This window comes from Micropterus dolomieu, linkage group LG18 (assembly GCF_021292245.1).
Source record: "Micropterus dolomieu isolate WLL.071019.BEF.003 ecotype Adirondacks linkage group LG18, ASM2129224v1, whole genome shotgun sequence".
NCBI lineage: Eukaryota > Metazoa > Chordata > Actinopteri > Centrarchiformes > Centrarchidae > Micropterus > Micropterus dolomieu.
The window spans coordinates 18,187,885-18,209,094 of record NC_060167.1 but is presented as its reverse complement, the minus strand read 5'-3'; the positions used below and the strand labels follow the sequence as shown (position 1 = coordinate 18,209,094).

Here is a 21,210-nt window from a genome sequence, read left to right as displayed (position 1 = left end):
GTCAACAGATTGTGTAAGAGGTTTTTGATGTTATAAATCACTTGGCCATAGCATTTTCTCAATCTCAGATCCACTTCTAAAACTTTTTTTTAAATTTTTAATTTGTATTTCTGCTTTAAATATTACAATCATTTAAACTGAAATGGATCAAAAACTGAATATTTTCCCTAGTGATAACCCAGAATAATTTGTACTTAATTTCACTGACTTCCTCAATGATAAAGTGAACTAGGACAAAAATAAAAAACAAGTTTCAGTAGGTTTGAATGAATATATTCGTTTAAAAAAAAAAAACCAGAAGATAATCAGTGGTTGAATAGGATAAACATTTCTTGCAACATTGGATCTCTCAATGACTTGTGTAATCAGCATGTAAACACATACCACAATAATAAAGTTGACAAAACCAACATCTTACAAAGAAACGGTTTAATGTTAAATAGAAATATAAAAAAAAAAATAAAAAAAAAAACCCAACAAGGACAGACAAATGATCTATTTCTGCAAACTACTTATTTACAATTTGAATTTCAAATGCCCCACTTCTTGTGAAATTTACACCCAGCTGGCTGTGCTGACACCTGCTGGTCACTTCGGCCTTCAACAGAAGCCTTCACTGTGTTGTCATCAGTCATCAATGGTGGGGAGCCAGAACGCCTGCAAGACCAGAAAGCATTCAAACGTTAAATCACGTTAGAACCACCAAAAAACACAAAACGAGAATATCCAGTTTCCTTTCACACTGTCTTGCTTTCCATTTCCTCTGTCTGCCATCAGCAGAAAATGAATTAAACACAGAACTGAACAACATGACAAGCTCACAGTCAGTCACGCACGGTTGTATCAAGTGTGTGCAGTTTTTAGATTGCCATCATTGTAGGCATCAAGGGTGTTACAAATAGCACAATAACAAAACGGTGCAATAATGTGACTAAGAAGATTTAGTCCATGAAATGCTCATGCTGTCCCCCACTCACCATGTTGGAGCAGGCGCTTGCAAACGTCATAAACTTTGGGTTGAACTGCAGGCAAGTAATCGGTCCTGTGTGCTTCCCGTCTAATAAAGCCACCTTCATCCCGCTCTCTGCGTTCCACACGTGTATCTTTCCGTCCTCTGAGCCTGAAATATACAGACAAACAAAAACAAACATTTGATGAAAACATGACTGGCACAGTGACATGAAAGTCCTGCATTCTTTTATTAACAAAATGCCTTTATTTGTCAAAAGAATGGTATTATAGATGGTATAAAAGATAAAGAGTCAAAATGTTAGCTTTCTTTCAATTAATCTATTTCCAACACTGAGGCAACAAAACAAGAGTCAGAGCGATCTTAACTTACCAATCATAACAAACTGAGAATCCGGAGTGAATGATGCCTCCAGTGTTACACCTTTACTGTTGTTGTAGCCCTGCAAGTAAATGAACAGCAGCACCCATGAGCTATGATTTTGTGCACATTAGTATTGCAACAGTGAACAGTTTTGTTTGGATGTTTTCAGATTATCATCTTCAAAAACATGAAAAAAAAAAAATTAACTTCACTGTTTTAATTTTTGTCACTGATTTAGTCCCTGAATGCGTGTGATTCGACTTTGTGACGGTTTTCCAAACGTCTGTACTTTTCACTGACACACTGTCCTAACTGTATGATTTAGACATGAATCTGTCTTTGTTTTCCTTTTGAGTGATACATTTTCCCCACGTGTGGAGATGAGTCGTCTCTTACCCCAAAGGAATGTAGCACAGCACCCTTAAACGCATCTAAGATGCGAAGGGCTCCGCCATTAGTAGAAAGAAGAATAAGTTTTCCGTCGTTGCTAAACTTGAGTCCTGTCCACTCGCATGTCCTGTCATACTGAAGCTTGAAGGTTGCAAAGGGACCCTGTTGACAAGAGGATTCATTAATATTTTTCTCCAGTTAAATTAAGCTATATTCTGCAAATGTCAGATAAAACGTACATCATGATTGGTATCTCTCACGCACAGAAAAACTCTTACTTTGTCAAATGACCGCAGATCATAAAGTTTAACCATCTCTGAATTTATTCCAGAAGCAAAAATGAGGCCCTCTGGATCAAAGGAGCAAACCGGCTTCCCCTGTAGGTGCATCAGGCCCTAAAATTGGTAGATGACAAGATCTGCATTAGTCTTATCCCTCTATCCCAAGTTCATAGTATAAATTACATTACATGCTCACCAAATTACAACAAAAACGTACGTACTTGGCAATTAGGTGACCGCAAATCCCACAGTCTGATTGTTTTATCTAATGAGCCAGAAATAAATGTGTCGTCCACAGGAGACATGGAGAGAGATGTCACTCTGGTTACCAAAAAAATTTAAACAAACAACAAAAAAAAAAAAAAAAAAATGAGACAACAGTGACTTCCAACTCAACATCAAATCAAGGTACAGACAGGCCAACATATATCTCACCTTTTGTTATGCCCAGGAAAGTAGCGGATGTATTTGTTGTCATGAAGCGACAGGTACCGGATAGTATCTTCAAGAATAATAACAAAATTACCAAGTCGTACATCGTATTTCTGATTCTGAAACATGACCAGCAACAGCAAGAAAGAAGCTGGCATCCTGATGAGTTGACTCAACCGTGGGCAAGGCAGTCATTTGTACAGTTAGCTCCTGTATGGGGCAGAATCACAGACCCTCAAACTGTACAAACAACTACCTCAGACCAAAGTGAGTAGTGTCCCCTCAATCCAGCAGCAGTCCACGGGGGTATGGCATCTTGTAAACATCAACCATTGGCCAAAATCTCAACAGTCCAAGCAGTTAAATACATAATATTGTAATTGATGTGTCAAGAAAAGACCATGTTTGGTATTTTGATGAATCTAATAGAGATTTAACTTGAATGTTATCTTCTTCTGCATTACAATGAAGCGACTGAATTAACTAAACGTATACGACTGTTCTAGCTAACTGAAATGCACAACAAATAGCTTTTCTTCTTTGGCCCTATATTTCCACTATTAATGACTTTTCCCATTATTAATGACCGCACACATCTCACATTATCATCACACGTACTGAGTTAAAAAAGTATTTGACTCTTTGATTAATTCAACAATGTGATATCAACATTCATTATCTCCCTGAGCACAAACTGAAACTGACTTGTTACCAAACACAAAACTACCAATAAGTATTTGTGCGTCAACATACCATCGATTTTGTTGGAACTGTAGACCACAGTGTTTGCAGCATGTGTGTACCTGATCAGATCCACTCCGTACTTTTTACTGTAGAGAGTCCTCTTGGGTCTGCCATAAATCAGATTATGTGAAGGGGGGGGGGGAAGAAACACGACAACGAATAAGCATTTGATCAAAGCTATAATCAAAAACATATCAATCCATACATTACAGAATTATATTACAGAAACATTACAGCCTCATTGCAATTTGCTTTTTCTTTACTTTATATCTTTTAGTACTGAATATTGAGAGATTTTTGGCTGCTGGTCAGCAATTTTAAGAGACTGCTATGAGCTCTGACATTAAAGGATGACCTGTAAATCAGATAAATACTGATAGCTGTAGGGCTGCAACTAGCAGCTATGTCCATTATTAAGGTTCCTCGCTCATTCCTTATTCTACAAGTGTCAGAAATTAAACAGTGGAAAAATGCAGGTGCACAATTTAAACTTTTTACGTTTTGCTTGTTTTGTCCAGCCTCTAAAACCCTAAGATACCCAATTTAAAATACAATTTATATGTTTTTTAAAAATGAAAAGAGAAGCTGATGTTCACACTGGAGAAGGCTGGTTCCAGCTCTAATGTACGATTAATCAATTACCCAATTATCAAAATGGTAAGTCATTAATTTTCTGTGGATCTACAAGTCGTTTCAGAATATTTTAATCAAATATAACGTTACTGATCGACTAATTGATCATTCTGTTCCACCAACTTACAGTTCCAAATAAACATACGTAACGTTAACTATTAACGTTAAGTTACTAACGTTAGCCTAACGTTATATTAAACTGTATCCAACTCTCGAGTTAATGGCACAAATTAAGGTCGATTTATAATATGTTGGACACGTAGCATATTAATCACAAGCACATTTAGACACAAGAAACTGAAATAATTACTGTTGCAGATTTTTTTAAACTGCATGCACATCTTACATCTCTTACAATTGCTGCAGAGTAACGTTATCATCGCAGTGCAGAAGGCCTCTAGCATAGCACAGCTAACGTTAGCATAGCAAGTAGCTAACGTCAAAAACAAATAAGAGGAAAATGGACAGAAACCGCTCTTACTTTCCCTCTTGGCAGTCGTACAAGACTAATGAATCGTCGTCGCTGCTGGAAATAATTGTTTCTCCGTTTGAACTGAAATCGAAGCAATTGATTTTGTCTGAATTTTCTCGAAACACCTTAGCAACTCTGAAGCTCCGCAGCACATTGTCCGTCAGCTTCATGATGGCCTCTGTGTTTGAGGGGAAGCAGGCCCTCGTTTTACTTTAAAGCGTCTTACAAATCTCACTTGTGCCAATTAGTGTGTATATATATATTTATATATATGAACTGCGGCTGTTCGTTTTTGTAAGAAGTGTAACGTTACTTCAAAAACAGCAACGAAAGCCCGCCTGTGATACTTTTGGTTCACGGGATTGAGGAGGGAAGGAAAAGCACCGCCTTCGCCACGTCGGTGACGCGCATTTCCACCATCTGACACGCGCATTTCTCATAAACCACGCGACATGATAGTTGGATGTCATCGCGAGAGTTGGATGTCATCATCATCATCCGTGATGTGTGTGCTTGGGAGTCCAAAGTAACATAAACAACAGGCATAGCGTTATTACCCAATACAGTGAATTAACAATACAAAAACCTGCTCACAGAGGCACGTGAGGATAAAATATATCTATTTACTCTGAACTGGACAATTTATGTGTCTCTTTGCCATCGAGTCTGGTTTCATCTTATTTGCACGTCTGAAACAGTGTTAGCAACTGCTCCCTCAAGCCAGCATTTTGTGTCATGTTTACCAGCTTGTTTTGTCAGTCTGCTCAATTTTCTGTTACCTTCTAGGTTTTTCTCCAGGCAGCAAAATGGACGCAGGAGAAGTGAAGGACAAAATAACGGCAGGAGTTTTCCCCTCACTTACAGGAAGGTCTGAGGTATGAACCTGGTATTAAACGACTTTTTTTTCCTGTTATAGGCCTATTTATTTAACTGCTAGAGTCGGTTTAAAAACAAAATCAGTTCGATAAAAGTTTAGCCACCATTTTGACCTGTAAACATCAGCTCGCCTCGATAACGTTACGTGTGGAGCACAAGAGATAAGGTACGCAGCATAAAATAAACTCTACTCTAAAAATATTGAGATTATACAGCAAGTTGGTTATTACAAGTATTATGTACTTGTAATATGGGTAATGTGGATAAACTCACTATATCACTATCTAATTAATACAGTTTCTGGAAAATGATTAATAGATATAACCACATGAGAATGGCTTATTTGGCTCAAACGATACATGACAAATCTTCAAATTGGTGCATTGGCTGATGATTTTACATTCAATGTAATTTGCTTGATCTGTCATTTCTACAAGTGAGGGTACAATGCACACTACCATATGCCTCACTGAGATGTTTGGTTTTCAAAAGGAGAAGGTTTTCACAACTTGTTTATTTCCACAATAAGAAAACATGCATTGCAGTGTAAAAATAGAAGAAATAAATGTGCATTGTCCAAAAAAAGCTAAGCTAAAAAAAAGAAAGAAACTACTGAATCCTGTATTATATTCCATGATATTATTATATTTTGAATTGTCACCTGCCACCTGAATTGTGTTTCCCTTTATATAAATAAAGACATTTCCACCAGAAATTGGTGTAGAAAATTTCACCGGAATGCAGGAAATTATATGTTTAATTTCCAAAATTTTCTTGGGGAGGAGCCCCAAACCCCCCACTCATATATTTCTGCATTTCATATTTCTTCAAAGTAGTCCCCAAATTTGTACTTGTCCTGTTCTTGTGAATCCAATATTGTGCTTTGCCACGTCTCGTGTATCATCACACCACTAATCTGAGCCCTTACTCCACCACTTTTCAACACAAAGTGACGCCCTTGATAAACTATCTTAAGTTTGTGCACCATTTGAATTACTGCAGCATGAATGGCTCCCAAGTCTGTCAGATACTATGCTCATGAATTTAAACACTGTGTTCACTGTTGTACCAATGTCTGGTATCACTGAGAACTCTTTTTTTTGTTCACCCAGTCTACAGACTACTAGACAAAATGTAGCTGGGTGGTCAGTGGTTTGATGTGTCCTGTGGTCCATTCAAGTCAATCATTACACACAGGGTACACAAGTCGAGTCTGTCTCTGGTCAGATCTTTGCTACACTGCCTGACTGCTGAGCTGGAGCACACATAACAGTCTTCCACAGGAATCCACAGGCCTTATATCCGATTTACAACCTTCACAGGTAGGCAGCATCATAAGTCTTCAGAAAGCAGTTTTACAGGAAATATGCAACTGACTAGGATGATAACAGCTGTTACCTATGTGTGGTTTTAGTTGATATAAAAAGTAGGCAGTGGTCTGTAGTACACTTTCTTTTCAGCCTTTAAAAGTAAGCTAACAGGCAACACATGAACAAATGATTTATTTATGTGAGAACAATAGGTATACAGGAACACCACACACTAGTGTAACCCTCGTGTCTTTAGATTTAAAGATGGGTAAGATTTTAACAGAGCTACCAATCAGTGGAAGGACTGCACAACCTTTTAACTTGAAGTATGATATTACTATTGAAGTACAGGTTTCTTGTGGTCACAGCCATTTTATTTTTGGCTTGGATTTGGCCCATGAGATGTTAGGTTCATCTTTCCTTTTCAATGCACCATGGTAATAGATAAAGTTGTACCTCACCTTGATATCATTTTACTTTTCAACAGTACTCACTACACCATGCAATCCAGCAGTGACCTCTGACACTAACACAAACACCATAAATGCCAAAACATATTGAATTTTGAGTCCATGCTGCCAGTTAGAATAGCAGATTTTTCTTTTGTCCTTTTGGAGAATGTTGGTGTGCACAATTATGAATAACCTAATATACAGTTAACCTTCTGGTTCCTCAATATTTACTTGAGAGGTAAAAGTGGCCTTCAACCGACAAACATTATTTGTAAAAAACTGTAGAATATCTGACCTTTTCCTCTCTGCACATCGTTGTATTCTAGATGAGTGTTTTTTTTAAAATAAGGTTTTGTGGTGACCGTCTTTATAAATGAGGATTTGAATTTTGAATCCCTCAGGCAATTTCTGCTCAGACCCACTGAACTTTCCATGGCCCGTGTTCTTTCCCTGGTCCGGCTTCAGCCTTTTCTCACCCTTGTGGGCAGGAGAAAACCTATGCCATGCACAATGTCAATGGACTCAAGGGCACGTGGGGTGTTTGCAGCTGCAGTGGAAGCTGTGCAGCCAGACACTGTGGTCCGGCAGAGTATAGAGCGCAAGGAGGACTCAGTTGTTATCTGTGGTCGCAAATTCACACTCCAACACAATCTGCACTTGGTGGGCTTTGGAAAAGCTGTACTGGGTATGGCTGCCGAGGCTGAGAGGATTTTGGGGGATCACTTAGTAAAAGGAATAATAAGTGTGCCACATGGGATTCAGCAGACATTACAGCAGCATGGGAAAAAGTAAGCAAATGCCTTAGGAAGTAAACAACTTTAAAATATTACACAAAAATAACATTAAGCAGCATAATAAAATATCTCCCTTCCATCACAGCCATCTGTTGTTAAAAGAAAACAGCCACATCAAAGTAATGGAGGGAGCTAAACACAACTTGCCTGACACTGATGCCCAGAAGGCAGCTGAAGGGATCAAGCAGTTAGCGAGTGAACTGACGGAGAAAGACTTGCTGCTTGTACTGATTTCAGGTAAAACTTGATCTTCTCGTGTTGCTTTTTCTTTACAAAATGAAATATAAGTCTCTGATAACCAGGTGGTGCAACTGTTTCTAGGTGGAGGCTCTGCACTATTGCCTGCGCCCATCCCACCAATCTCGTTGCAAGAGAAACTTGATGTTACCCGCAAACTTGCCGCTGCTGGTTCCACCATTCAAGAGCTGAACACTGTGCGGCGCGCCCTGTCTTTCTTAAAAGGCGGAGGGCTTGCACATTGTGCTCACCCTGCACAGGTAACATACTTTTCTTTAACCAGCTTTTTATTGTAGGGGAGAACTCATTCCAGCATTGTTCTTCGAATATCACTCCTTTAATCCCTTATTCACAGGTGATTGCACTGATATTGTCCGATGTAATTGGGGACCCTCTGGACTTGATAGCCAGTGGCCCCACAGTGCGGAGTGAGGTGTGGCCTGAAGAAGTTTTGTCTGTTTTTGAACGTTACAAGCTGTTGAACTTTCTACCAGCCTCAGTAAAGGAAGTCCTTGGAAGACCAAGTCCCCGGTGGAGGGAGAATACAGATGAATCTAACACATTGGGACATGTTCTCAATGCTGTGATTGGCTCCAACAGTGTTGCCCTTCAGTGTGCTGGTCGCCGGGCCCGAGAGCTAGGTTTCCGCCCTGTTGTGCTGGCACCAGGAGTGTGTGGTGATGTAAGGGCAGTCTCCAGACTTTATGGCCTCCTGGCCCACTTTGCCTGTTCTCAAAAGGAACCTCCTCCCGAGATTGCTGCTGAGTTGCTGAGGCTGGGGCCTGAAGTAGGAGTGGAGAGCTGGGACCTCTGCCGTACCATGCAGGTCTTGGATGAAGGGCGTACAGAAGGATGGGGCGCCACGTGTCTTTTAGCTGGAGGTGAGCCCACTGTGGAGCTGACAGGCAAGGGTCGAGGTGGTCGAAACCAGGAACTGGCCCTGCGAGTGGGACTGGAGCTAAGAGGCCTGGGACTCCCGCCTAATGGTCCTGTTTTCCTGAGCGGTGGAACTGATGGTCAAGATGGACCCACTGAGGCAGCAGGGGCCATTACTGATGGAGGGTTGTATGAAGAGGCACAAACACAGGGGTTGGACATCGACAACTTCCTTACCAACAATGATTCTTACACTTTTTTTACACGTCTTTCTGCTGGGCAGCGATTACTTGTACCAGGCCTAACCTGCACAAATGTGATGGATGTGCACTTGCTACTTATCCCACCAATTCCCGTTAACATAAGATAATTCCAAAGCACACAGAATAAATGAGTTAAGTATCATCCGTCTGACTTGTATTGTACTACCTGTTTTTTTTTTTTCAACGATAGTTTTTTTTGGCCCATTTATGTGAAACGCTTTGTAAATCTACACGAAAGACTGATATTGCAATTTAAAATTCAACCAAGTATATGATAGGATTGGAATAAAAATAATCAGTTTTAAAATCAACCTTAAGGTTTTAGCAGGGAACAAAAGTCGTATGAATAGTGGATATCAACTGATATTGGTTTTTCAATGGCTGGTGCTGATATTTAGAGAGCAGGAACGTCAGATGTCAAAACAAAGAAGAGTTGTATATTATTCTATGCAGTGTACAGTCTAATGTACATGGTTATCTTAGCCAGTTATGTGTTGTTTTAGACTGAATATGTATCAATTAATGAAATAGAGACATACATTGGGTTATGCTGTTGATTTCAGAACGTGACTGATGTTTAAAAGGAGAGCGGGGTACAGTTTGTCAGAAGTGACGTCATTAAACTGCATAATTCTCCACAGTAGAATATAAATTTAATGCTAGTCAGTAATGGTTTGAGATTAGATTTGCAAACTTTTTCATCACCTTCCCAAAACTCAAAAGGGGGAGCTCTAACGTCGTTCCACAGCAGCCACACTGACAAGGCTGCTTGTAGATGTGTCTGAAGATTATCGGTCTCGTGAGTGCAGATATCGGCAGATGCCAATTATCTGAAAATGCCAGATATCACTGCAACATCAATTTTTTTTTCTTTACAACCCAGCTCTAGCAATTAGAGACATCAATGACATCAGTATTTTCAAACACAACAAATTTAATATCAATCAAGCTATTTGCACTAAACTCACACAGTCGTAATATCATTCAGCTTTGCTGTTGGTCTTTTCACGTACTTCAAGGTACCTAAAATATGCTGATGATTTTGTTAAGTTCATTTAGTAAGGACTATGTACATCATTATACATTTCTGTAAATACACACTGCAGTACATTATCTTGTACTACCAACTTGTCTTTAACATTTTAACGGTATTATAACTTTCAGTTATAGTGGCTGACTGTATGTCTCATACACACAATGTATTCAACCTGCCTTTCACTATACATTAAATCACATTGGATTTAACTAAGCTTTTTTTACACATTACTACTTCTAGTACTGAGCACAAATATATAAAAATTATTTATTAGGCACGCTTACCCTCAAGTAAAGAAGCACCTTTGGTAGCAACTACAACCATGAGTCTACCCAATATGGATAGGTTGGTTTTAGCTTTGCATATCTGAACAGGGCAGATTTCCATCCATTCTTTTTAGCAAAATTGCTCAAGCGCTTTTGATTATCCAGCTGTTGGTCCTTTTTCCAGGTACACATTGTAAATTCATGTCACACCTTGATTACACGCAGGTGATTGTCATTCAAATTGTGCACTTTAGGTGTGTCATGAACAGGCACAATGTGCTTGTGTAATCAATTATTTTCTATTTGCACCTAATTTTGATCAATCTGTAGAGATTTGTTTCACTTTGACGCAGGAGTTTGCGGTGAGTCAGCACTATAAAAAAAAAAAACATGAAAAAGCCAAAGGGGGTGAATATTTTAGACAGGCACTGTGTATCTCCCATAAACTGTATATAAAAAGGTATCTCCCTATAAGTGCACACAATGTTCCTTACATTTTATGAGAAATACTGGCTCAAATTTCATAGAAAATCATGTACAATGTAAGACATGAGCTGCTTTTCATGGATCTATATTCCAACAGATGTGCATTATTTATGAAATAGTAGTGATGTAAATAAATAAAATCATAACACATGCACATCATTCACTTACTCCTGTTGATGCAGTTAAGGAATACTATTTTAAAAAGTATTTTTTTTACTTACATCATTTAAATTAAGTCCAATTATTTTTTCTTGTTCATGGTCAGAATGAAAATCCCATGTCTGCTATCAAAACTGTGTTCTTAAAGCAACCTTAATTTATATACAAAACCATCATATTTTTCACATTTGTAAAATGGCCTCTTGACCAATTAGCCAAATAGATCAATTTTGATATTTACACAAGGAAAGGTCCTTCTCAATGACCAATGTTGACAGGCCAAAATAAATATCTCACAGCGCTATGTATAGATTTAGTGTCACTGTTGATCTACACAAAATGTAATAACAAATGTTTCTCTGTCACCAGAAGGTGCATGCATCTTGAATGCACTAAAGATACTTTATTATCAGCAAAACATGATGGTGCATTCAATGTCTTTGGGAGATGTAAACTGTCCAGCTCTCACTTGGATAAAGTCCAAAGTCCAACACTGCTATCCAGTTAATCTCGATGCGTCTTCAGGGTTTCTCCTGCTCTACTTTCCCTGTAAGAATAAGGCAATTAAATTACTAACAATCAATTTCATTGTATTACCATACAATTCTATTATCCACTTTTAACCACACAGTCATCAGTGATATATTGGCAATAAATGTTGCAACTTCAGCAGTGGTGGACAGTAATTAAGTACATTTACTCAATTTCATTCTACTTTCTACTTCTATATCACTACATCTCTGAGGGAGGTTTTATACTTTTTACTTCACTACATTTATCTGACAGCTTCAGTTACTTTTCAAATTAATACTTTTATACACAATATCTATGAAGACTTATTAAAATATGTTGTTATAAATTAAACTCCAACATTTTACAACAAGTACGGCTGACAGTTAACTGGCAACAACTTTGATGGCAACAACTTTGATGGTCCAAGAGATTATTCATGTAGAGCATTTCATGATTCCAGCTTCACCTATGTAATGATTTACTGCATTTCCTTTTAATTATTTTACTTTATTTATAATAATTTTGAGCTTCGTATTGTTGGTTAGACAAGCATCCCCTGACAAACAGAACCATACAAATAGTACTTTTCTCCTTTCATATTTTTAAAAGCAGGTACTTTTGTACTTTGACTGAAGTATAAATTTAAATAAAAGATATTTAGTTCTCAGAAGTTATCAGTACTTTTACTCGAGAACTACTCAGTGAAAATGATTACAACGTATCCATTGAACCTTGGAATTAGAGGCAGTCTCTCTAGATGCCCAAATAATCAGAAGGCAGGCACTAAAGAAAAAAAAACCTGGACCAAATCAAGCTTCTGCAGTAATGGCCACCTATCCAACAGAAGCTTTAGCGCACCAAACTGTGTGAGGGTCGTAATCGACCTGTGTGAAGCGACATGGGTGCTCGGACACCTACCATCCACTCAGGTGGGGCGCTGTATCAGGTGTGCCTCCGTTCTGTCCAGTCCCTGCACATCAACACAGACAGAGAAATGAAGCCACCGTGGCTAGCACTAGTTTAGCAAGTGATACGGATAAGGTGAAACGGAGAAAACTCACCCTGTCGATAATACATATCGTTCACCGTATTCCCGTAGACTTTCCACGCAAAGTGAATTGCGATAAGGCTAAAAATTAACCAGCTGAGTAAGATTTTGAATATGGAGACTCTCATATCGTTGGCGAGCCAGTCGTCAACAAATTCGGAGAGGAACGACAAGCAGCTGTCAGCGATGCGGGATAAAAACTCAAAATCCCACGGTTCCTCCATAGTGTTGGGTTATTCAGCTAAAATTAAATCAATAAGGTGAACTCTTTATCCGATGGATACTTTTAAAAACGTCGCTTTGGCTAGGTAACGAATGACATCCTGGTGATCATCGCTACCGTTACGATGTTGTTTCTATGACTGGGGAGGCTTGAAGAAGCGGAGATGACGTAGCTTACGTAGCGTGGTTACGCCAGCTTGAAACGATAAACATAATTCCAAGTAGTGTTATATCTACTAAAGCTAAACTATACATTTAATTATTGATATACTAACGTGATTCAGTTCATATAATACGTCCCATCATTTTATACGTTTAAAACTAAAATTGAATGCTACTACCAGCACAGCTAACATAGCTACTAGCCCCGTTTGGTAGCTCAACACTTCCATATTGCTCCATACGCAAAATGTAGGAGGAAAATCTAAACGTTACTTTTTTATCTGTCATCCAGCAGCGGGTTTCATCTTTAACCGAATTTTCATGACCCTGCGGGCGTCTACTGTCTGTCAGGGATGATATAATGCTAGACCGGAGTAAAGCTAACGTGTTCAGCATTTCCACGCTAGCCATAGCAGGCCGGAGCAGCTAACTTACAGCCATCGGTGAAGTGTAACGTTATATACTGGATTTAAACATTAGTATAAGCCCGGATAAGAATTTTATCGCTCCGGACCTTATATACAGTCTATGCTCCGGACATGCAGTAGACCTTCGATAGATTACAAAAATACCGCTGAAGATCAACCCGCTGCTGAATCACAGGTTAAGAAAATAACATATCACTTTTCCCCTACGATTTTTGTAGGAAACGCTTAGGACCGCACGGAGTAACGTAAGGAGCATGAGCGCACAATTTATCTCCTAGCTACGTTAGCTACATGTCTTCGCTGAAAGGCAAGTGGTCATCCATGTCGTTTTATAGTTTTATTATGGAAAGATACAATTCCTACATGTTTGCTAGTGATTGTATGTGTCCCAAGATATTTGACAAGTCACTGTCTCGGCTGCATGAAAAATACTTTGAGAGGGGCGGGACTAGCCGTAGCCACCGAGCGGCCTGATTGGTCATTTGAGCTTGTCGTCAGAGGTTCCGGATGTCTGCTGTGGTAAAGAGGAAAATTTGTTTTCTGCTTCTCATTTTGTGTCGTTCATTCTTGACACCCTGTTTGCTGCCGGGTTGCGGATGAAAGTTAATGTAGCCATTTAGATATTCAACCCAACGTTTCTATAGTACAAAATCGTAAGTTTTTTTTCTTTGTCTTTAGGTGTCTAATTGTAGGTGACCACGATTGCTTGCGTGCTCACTGTTAAGCCAAGGCCATGAAATTGATCTGTGTGTCGCTTGCTAGCAGGTAACGTTAGCCATGAAACTGCAGCCAACATTTACCGAGTTGCATTGGAATTCACAGTCAAACATTTATCCTTACTGAAAAGTAAGCTATCTTGAAGGCGAGCACGTTAGCAGACAAGCTAACATTAGCTTTATAAGTAACTTAAGCTATTATTAAACAAACGTTACCCTTTTCTCTGGCTGTCAAACGTTAACAGTTCACTTACTTTCGTCTCTCTGTCCAACCGATTGCCGTTTATCTGTTGTATAACATTCACCAGGCTGCTGGAAGTTGTAACCAGTATTAAACTCCAGAGTCTGTTCGGTATCTTGGAGTTGTAATTCTCCCCTGTAACCAGTTATCCTCTGTTATCGTCATGTGATCTGACCACTGGTCCAGTATGAGTGCTCCTATTCATTAGAGATTGAGAAGCATGCTGTGTCAATGTTCATCTACAACCACTGACAAACACTGGTTGTAAAGCGGTTTATTGGGAATTGTTGTGTTATTGTTAGGCATTTTTTTGTCTCCAGTGACTGGGATGGTATCATGGAGAGAGACGGTCATCAAGGAGAGGCACAGGGAGTGAAGATTTGTGATCCAACCTCTGAGAGTAATCCACCTGGTAAATTATTTAATTGTTCATTACAGCTATTCTAAATTTTAGCCCACCTGTCTTAAATTTTATCATTCATTTAATAATTTAATTTTGTTTTTCATCCTAGCTGACACCTTGGCAACTTCTCTCTCCCTGTTGGGGAATCACATGTTTCCTGACCGGGTGGAGAAGAAGGACAGCACCACTGTTAACAAAGAGGACCCTGCAGATTCACTCGTGTCAGATGTTACTGCAGAGGAGCAGAGTCTGGATGCAGAGCCCCTTTCTAACCAGGAAACAAAGCTAGAGACTGAGGAGACTGAAAACTCTGAGTGTCAAAACAATGTGTCCACCCAGCCGTCTGACAGAGGAACCGAGGAAGCTGCCATTGACAATGACCAGAGCGACGCTGGGGAGTTTGTTGTTACAATGCTGGCCAAGGCCAAACTGGAGGAGCAAGGTATAGGTGTGAAAGGAAGGTCTTCTCCCTTGTTGGAGGCAGGCATCCAGGAATCTCCTGCGTTTATGTCTCATCGTGATGAGGACGTGACAGCTGACAGCTGGCGGCAGCACAGGAAGCATGTTTTTGTGCTAAGTGAAGCAGGCAAACCCATCTATTCCCGATACGGCAGCGAAGAGGCGCTTTCATCTACAATGGGAGTCATGATGGCACTTGTTTCCTTTGTTCAAAGTGGAGATAACATCATCCGCTCAGTCCATTCTGGTGAGAGCATTAGTGCGATTATTATCATTTTGTATTTGTCCAGATACCTTTTGTAACATTATTGTAAATGTAATTTTCTATTTACGTAAATGACAGCTAGTGTAGAAATTTCAGAGAGGATTGTGGGTAACAGTGGCCAGTAAATGTCACTGCAGTGGCTCCAGCTTTCTATAGAAGGCAAGTTAATTATTACCAGTTGACAAAAAGAGCTGCACCTAAGAGAACCGTGTCTGAAATATAATAATCGAGGAGAAGTTCATGCATTTAGAGTGTAGTTTTACAATCACTTTGTATTTATTTTAGTTCTGGAAATTCCTGTTACATTAACACATATTTTTGAGTCCAGAGCTGTCGATCATTGTTAGTAGACAGTCACTAATACTTCTGGTATTATCCTTAATGTTTGCTGGTGTCTGTCTTTCTTTCCTTCCATCAGAGGAGCATACCGTGGTGTTCTTACAGAAGGGGCCCCTAGTGCTGGTGTGTGTCTCTAGCAGCCGCCAGTCTGCGCAGCAGCTGCGTGGAGAGCTCCTCTATGTGTACTATCAGATCATCAGCATGCTCACCCAGGCCAGCATATCCCGCATCTTTGAACACAAGAAAAACTACGACCTGAGGAGACTACTGGCAGGCTCAGAGAAGATCCTGGACGGTCTCCTCAACCTGGTGGATTCTGACCCCAGCTTCCTGCTAGCAGCAGTACACTGTTTGCCCTTAGCCTCCTCTCTCAGGGACTCTCTCAGCCAGATCCTTCAGAAAGCAATCACCCCCAATTTGGTTTTCTCCATCCTCATCGCAAATAACCAGCTGCTCACCATTGTCCAAGAAAAGACAGTAATCGAGGACAGCAGGCTGGAGCCAGCTGACGTCCACCTCCTGCTCAACCTCATTGGAGCGTCCTCTGCCTTTCAGGCTGGGGAGATCTGGACTCCCATCTGCCTCCCCCTCTTTAACCCTGACTGTTACTTTTATGCATACATTTCTTACCTGGACCCTCCAGAATGCACTGTTTGTTTGCTGCTGCTCTCGACAGACAAGGAGGCTTTCTACGCTGTAGCTGAGTGCAAGAGGAAGATAGAGGAGGCCATGGTGGCTCAGAACTCCCTTAGCCTCATTGCCAAAGTCCAGTCTTACAGCGTGAGCCAGGTGGGCGTCTCAGACCTCAGACACTTCATGTACAAGCCCTTTGATGTGCCAGACAACTACCGTCAGCTCACTCAGTTCACCAGGTGTGTGTGCGTGTGTGTATCTGTTTTTGTTTATGCAACTACAGGAGGGACATTTGAGCCTAAAATAGTTAAAAATGAGCATATGTAAAATAATAAAACTTGTAGGCAGACATTAATATTTCTCTTCCTGGTTTTTAAAAATGTGTTTGTGATAACATTATTTTAGTCTCAAGAAAGAAAACATATTTCGTATGAAGGCCCTGGCTTGTATACAGTATAAATATATTGTATAAGAAAGTATGAAAGCCCATTTACCAGGTGTGTGACGAGATCTCAGATCGTCAGGTTAAAAGCTGCCTCGCGAGACTCACTCTATTGACAATTTTCAAATGCTGTCAAGCCACACTTTAATTTTCTCACACACAAATGTGTAACTGATAAGGTAGACTCACAGAGTGGATGATGGACACCGGCATGCGCTGTGAGTCGCAGCTAGTTGTGAGTCTAACGTAGCTGGTAGCACGTATATTTTGCAATATAAACATCTAAAAACTGAAGCACAACCATGCTCCCCTGGGGACTGTTAGCTGCTGAAGTTAGCGTGTGTGTGGATTTGTGGTGAGAATTTTGCCTGATCAAGTGTTGTGGGTTAGTTTCGGTTTGTCGTGCAACATTGAGTCCCAAACTGTGTCGGTCAAATGGTCTGAAGGGGAAAATACCAGCGTAGCAATAACTTAAAGCACATATAGTATAGGGCAGGTAGACTTTAAAAAATTATTATGAATTCTCATTAAATGATGACGAACACAGATGTGTGGGAGAGATTCTGAATGTGCAGTAAGTTTTGAACATGAGCCCATGTCTCGTCTCGTAGGTTAAGTATCTCGTCACACCCCTACCATTTACGTTTGAGAAAAAAATACATCTTAGTGTGGTTGATGTTTGACAAATTAAGTGTCCTGTTTTTATATTTGGTAGTTCAGAAAATGAGGTTTTCTGAAATAGAACTTCCATCTACAAGGCCACAGTGTAATCTAATTGTAAGAAATTCAAAGTCTTCCGTCTTCTAATCCTGTCAATTCACTTTACTGATCTCTTAATGAGGTGAACTAAAAGCATTGGTCCTGGCCCTATTACATAAGCCAGCAGCCCATCGAAACCTCGAAAATGAAAGTGAAATCATACAAATAATAAGAGCACTTCACTTTTTGTTTTCATCTTTTAAAACATTACAATGTTACAAAGAGCAAAACGTTTCCCATCTTACTGTCTCATCAGTAGCAAAAATCAATTGAGGGCACCATAGCAGAAGCTTTGTATGTCTTTTCTGTCTGTAACCTTTTTCTCTATGATTTGCGGCTGCATGTAGTCCAGAGATGGAGGCACCATACAGCAGTGAAGAGGAGAAAATGAGACTGCTGGACCTTTATCGTTATATGCACAGCCGCATCCACAGCACCTCACGACCCCTGAAGCTCATCTACCACGTGGCTGAGAGAGAAACTCTGCTAGCCTGGGTACGTAGCTGTGTTCACGGACACGTTCTCATTGTTACTATATGCGACTGTCTGCACAATGACTACTGTCTTTGTGTGCATTAGATAATCTTTGACATGAGGATGTCCGAATATATTTTAAGGACTTTTAAAGGAATAGTTCAACATTTTGAAAAAAATGTCTTCTTTTTTTTTTTTTTTTTTTTTTTTAGTTAGACGAGAAGATTGATATCACTCTCATATCTGTCTGTTAAATATGAAGCTGGAGCTGGAAGACAGTTAGCATAGCTCGGCATAAAGATTGGAAACAAGGGGGAACAGCTAGCCTGGCTCTGTCCAAAGGTTTAACCTGTACAAAAACCTAAGTGTAAAAACGACCGGTTGTGGTTCTCTTTGGCGTTTGTGTATTAGACTAGTTCTTGTATTTTCTTTCCAGTCTTTATGCTAAGCTAAATTAGCCAGCTGCTAGCCGCAGCATCATATTTAATAAACAATTACAGACAGTATCTTTTAGGATCAATTTTGATTTGATGTCCCCACCTAAAATGTCCATTTTGCTCTCCACTGTAGGTCACAAGTAAATTTGAGCTGTACACCTGCTTCAGTCCTCTGGTGACGAAGGCCTGTGCCATTACTGCTATCACTAAGCTTCTAAGGTGGATTAAAAAGGAGGAGGACCGTCTTTTCATCAGATATCCCTCAAAGTATTCCACCACCCCAAATCCCAGCAAGAGCTCTCGGGGTGGCAAATCTGACCAGCAAGACTCCACAGATAACGGCTTTTTATCTCTTCTATAGGACTCTCGTAGTACTACTATAGTTGCTCTGCCTCATTCAACAATAGTTTGTACACTGTTTCCAAGATATTTTTAAATCCTCTTTTGACACTTGTTGGACTTGACAGACATTGACTACTGGAATCAAACACTACATTTTACACTAATTTAAGAAGGAATGATCTCTTTCACACTAGTATTATTTCTTTACCATAACAAGAAAGCATGTCATTGCATCACTTTCTTTCGATCCGAAAGAGTCAGGGCAAAATAGCATCAGTATGTTTTAAATTAAACTGTGGGAGAAAATAATTGCAATGATATTTAAATGTTTTTATATTGTTTTATTACTGCAACAAGAGAGACCATTTCCTCGCGGACAGTGAATGTATCACACAGACGACAGTTCATTCATATACTATAGCCTAACGATCCATTGCACCTTTGTTGTGTAAGTTAAGATGAGGAGTAAAATGAACTTTCTCAGACTAATTCTCACACATATATAATTTTCATGACACAAAAACATCCCAGTGTTACGAAACAGGATCTGCAACAAATTAACGTACAGTATGTTGTGTTTTTGTGCTCAACATAAACTGGAAAAACAACTGGAACTGCCAGAACAGGGATGGGCCGCCATGTATCATACAGGGTCATGAACAAACAAATTGCCCTTTTTTATGAATTTGGTTGCACATCCTGTGACAGAACTTGAAAACTTGTCGTTTCACATACCACTGATGTTTCTACTCTAATTAAAATCAGGTTGCATTCATGTTACATTTTGTGCAGAAAACAAATCTGTTACACCTGATCACTTTACATGATCATCGTCATCTGTTACGACAAAAAGATGCCACTGAACTCACACAATGTTTTTCTGCAGATACCTCTGGTACGATTATCAGTTGACACTTAATGTAGTGACTTCAGGCGACTTATCTTTTTGGATAGTAGTTTTGTAACGATCTGTAGGTAATAAACAGTAGCCTCATTCTTGTGTCCTTTTAGAGGAATTTTCTGTCAATTCAAGTCTTACAAGTATGTCTATAGTATTATGAAATAAATCCCAGGTTGCACAAATCTGCACTTGTTCTCATTAAGTAAAAATGTCCTAACATGACAAATAACATTAAGTAAGACTTGATTTTGCAAGTCTGTATTTTCTGTGTTACTTTATGGTTTTCTTTTGAAATTTCTATGTAATTTGGTTCAGATTACAGGGAAAATGAGACTCTTCCAATGAATTGCTTGTGTAACCTTCAGTCTTTTAGGCAGTGCGTAGCAGGTGAGCCGTGCTTCCCAGGAATTAAACTATAATTAGTACCACATCACATAGTTCCTTCCAGGAAACAACTGAGAACATTATCAGGTATTAAGGGACCCATACAATCAAGAATTGCGAACAATTTTAAGTGACTCTTACCGTCATGATGACTTTGATACAACTATATAGATCTATATATAGATATATAGATATAGATATATAGATATAGATATATATAGATATAGAGAGATATATAGATATAGATATATATATAGAGAGAGAGAGAGGTGACACTTGAAAAATTAGCATATCGTGCAAAAGTTCATTTATTTCAGTAATTCAACTTAAAATTTTGAAACTAATATATACTCATTACATGCAAAGTGAGATGTTTCAAGCCTTTATTTGATATAATTTTGATGATTATGGCTTACAGCTTATAAAAACCCCAAATTAAAAATCTCAGAAAATTAGAATATTGTGAAAAGGTTCAGTATTGTAGGCTTAAAGTGTCACACTCTAATCAGCTAATTAATCCAAAACACCTGCAAAGGGTTCCTGAGCCTTTAATTGGTCTCTCAGTCTGGTGCAGTAGAATTCACAATTATGGGGAAGACTGCTGACCTGACAGTTGGGCAGAAAACCATCATTGACACCCTCCACAAGGAGGGAAAGCCTCAAAAGGTAATTGCAAAAGAAGTTGGATGTTCTCAAAGTGCTGTATCAAGGCACATTAATAGAAAGTTAAGTGGAAGGGAACAGTGTGGAAGGAAAAAGGTGCACAAGCAGCAGGGATGACCGTAACCTGGAGAGGATTGTCAGGTAAAGGCCATTCAAATGTGTGGGGGAGCTTCACAAGGAGTGGACTGAGGCTGGAGTTATTGCATCAAGAGCCACCACACACATATGGGTCCTGGACATGTGCTTCAAATGTTGTATTCCTCTTGTCAAGCCCCTCAACAAACAATGTCAGAAGCGTCTTACCCGGGCTAAAGGGGGGGGGGGGGGGGAAGAACGGGG

At 39.5% G+C, this 21,210-nt stretch overlaps 4 protein-coding genes across 13 annotated transcripts; 2 read left to right on the top strand and 2 right to left on the bottom strand.

Annotated features, from left to right (window-relative positions):
• Window positions 1-257: 257 nt before the first annotated feature.
• Window positions 258-4,689, bottom strand: wdr82 (WD repeat domain 82). The gene is made up of 9 exons (XM_046029163.1): window positions 4,295-4,689; window positions 3,190-3,287; window positions 2,440-2,506; window positions 2,226-2,325; window positions 2,002-2,118; window positions 1,730-1,885; window positions 1,343-1,412; window positions 978-1,120; window positions 258-657 (listed from the first exon to the last, which is right to left on the bottom strand). The coding sequence occupies exons 1-9, from the start codon at window positions 4,453-4,455 to the stop codon at window positions 628-630; spliced, it is 942 nt and encodes a 313-aa protein (XP_045885119.1). The 5' UTR covers window positions 4,456-4,689; the 3' UTR covers window positions 258-627.
• A 94-nt stretch (window positions 4,690-4,783) lies between these two features.
• On the top strand, window positions 4,784-9,235 carry glyctk (glycerate kinase). Of its 5 annotated transcripts, XM_046029158.1 has the most exons (7): window positions 4,784-4,887; window positions 5,072-5,160; window positions 6,359-6,483; window positions 7,325-7,711; window positions 7,803-7,954; window positions 8,039-8,214; window positions 8,310-9,235. In XM_046029158.1, exons 4-7 carry the CDS (start codon window positions 7,356-7,358, stop codon window positions 9,198-9,200), a joined length of 1,575 nt encoding a protein of 524 aa, XP_045885114.1. In that variant the 5' UTR covers window positions 4,784-4,887; window positions 5,072-5,160; window positions 6,359-6,483; window positions 7,325-7,355; the 3' UTR covers window positions 9,201-9,235. The 5 variants fall into 5 exon arrangements, with proteins under 5 accessions (XP_045885114.1, XP_045885111.1, XP_045885110.1 ...); XM_046029155.1 differs by lacking the exon at window positions 6,359-6,483 and having other exon boundaries at window positions 4,791-4,887; XM_046029154.1 differs by lacking the exon at window positions 6,359-6,483 and having other exon boundaries at window positions 4,821-4,883.
• Window positions 9,236-10,007: 772 nt separating this feature from the next.
• tcta (T cell leukemia translocation altered) lies at window positions 10,008-13,687 on the bottom strand. The gene is made up of 3 exons (XM_046029164.1): window positions 12,615-13,687; window positions 12,472-12,523; window positions 10,008-11,587 (listed from the first exon to the last, which is right to left on the bottom strand). The coding sequence occupies exons 1-3, from the start codon at window positions 12,823-12,825 to the stop codon at window positions 11,545-11,547; spliced, it is 306 nt and encodes a 101-aa protein (XP_045885120.1). The 5' UTR covers window positions 12,826-13,687; the 3' UTR covers window positions 10,008-11,544.
• Window positions 13,003-20,006, top strand: mon1bb (MON1 secretory trafficking family member Bb). 6 transcript variants are annotated; one of them, XM_046029146.1, is made up of 8 exons: window positions 13,003-13,234; window positions 13,632-13,720; window positions 13,807-13,932; window positions 14,691-14,782; window positions 14,883-15,479; window positions 15,916-16,708; window positions 18,018-18,165; window positions 18,715-20,006. In XM_046029146.1, exons 3-8 carry the CDS (start codon window positions 13,835-13,837, stop codon window positions 18,940-18,942), a joined length of 1,956 nt encoding a protein of 651 aa, XP_045885102.1. In that variant the 5' UTR covers window positions 13,003-13,234; window positions 13,632-13,720; window positions 13,807-13,834; the 3' UTR covers window positions 18,943-20,006. The 6 variants fall into 6 exon arrangements, with proteins under 6 accessions (XP_045885102.1, XP_045885108.1, XP_045885109.1 ...); XM_046029152.1 differs by lacking the exon at window positions 13,807-13,932 and having other exon boundaries at window positions 13,005-13,234; XM_046029153.1 differs by lacking the exon at window positions 13,807-13,932 and having other exon boundaries at window positions 13,005-13,428.
• Window positions 20,007-21,210: the final 1,204 nt, after the last annotated feature.

Bases quoted from the DNA above. Each gene is read 5' to 3' on its own strand.
- mon1bb (XM_046029146.1), top strand. From the start codon at position 13,835: ATGAAAAATACTTTGAGAGGGGCGGGACTAGCCGTAGCCACCGAGCGG. The intron at 15,480-15,915 runs GTGAGAGCATTA...TCCTTCCATCAG, and splicing joins CATCCGCTCAGTCCATTCTG to AGGAGCATACCGTGGTGTTC. The intron at 18,166-18,714 runs GTACGTAGCTGT...TCTCCACTGTAG, and splicing joins GAGAAACTCTGCTAGCCTGG to GTCACAAGTAAATTTGAGCT.
- wdr82 (XM_046029163.1), bottom strand. From the start codon at position 4,455: ATGAAGCTGACGGACAATGTGCTGCGGAGCTTCAGAGTTGCTAAGGTG. The intron at 1,886-2,001 runs GTAAGAGTTTTT...TCTTGTCAACAG, and splicing joins ATCTGCGGTCATTTGACAAA to GGTCCCTTTGCAACCTTCAA. The intron at 1,121-1,342 runs GTAAGTTAAGAT...TGTATATTTCAG, and splicing joins TTCTCAGTTTGTTATGATTG to GCTCAGAGGACGGAAAGATA.
- tcta (XM_046029164.1), bottom strand. From the start codon at position 12,825: ATGGAGGAACCGTGGGATTTTGAGTTTTTATCCCGCATCGCTGACAGC. The intron at 12,524-12,614 runs GTGAGTTTTCTC...GTTGATGTGCAG, and splicing joins CGATATGTATTATCGACAGG to GGACTGGACAGAACGGAGGC. The intron at 11,588-12,471 runs GTAGGTGTCCGA...TTATTCTTACAG, and splicing joins GCGCCCCACCTGAGTGGATG to GGAAAGTAGAGCAGGAGAAA.
- glyctk (XM_046029158.1), top strand. From the start codon at position 7,356: ATGGCCCGTGTTCTTTCCCTGGTCCGGCTTCAGCCTTTTCTCACCCTT. The intron at 7,955-8,038 runs GTAAAACTTGAT...AACTGTTTCTAG, and splicing joins GCTGCTTGTACTGATTTCAG to GTGGAGGCTCTGCACTATTG. The intron at 8,215-8,309 runs GTAACATACTTT...CCTTATTCACAG, and splicing joins ATTGTGCTCACCCTGCACAG to GTGATTGCACTGATATTGTC.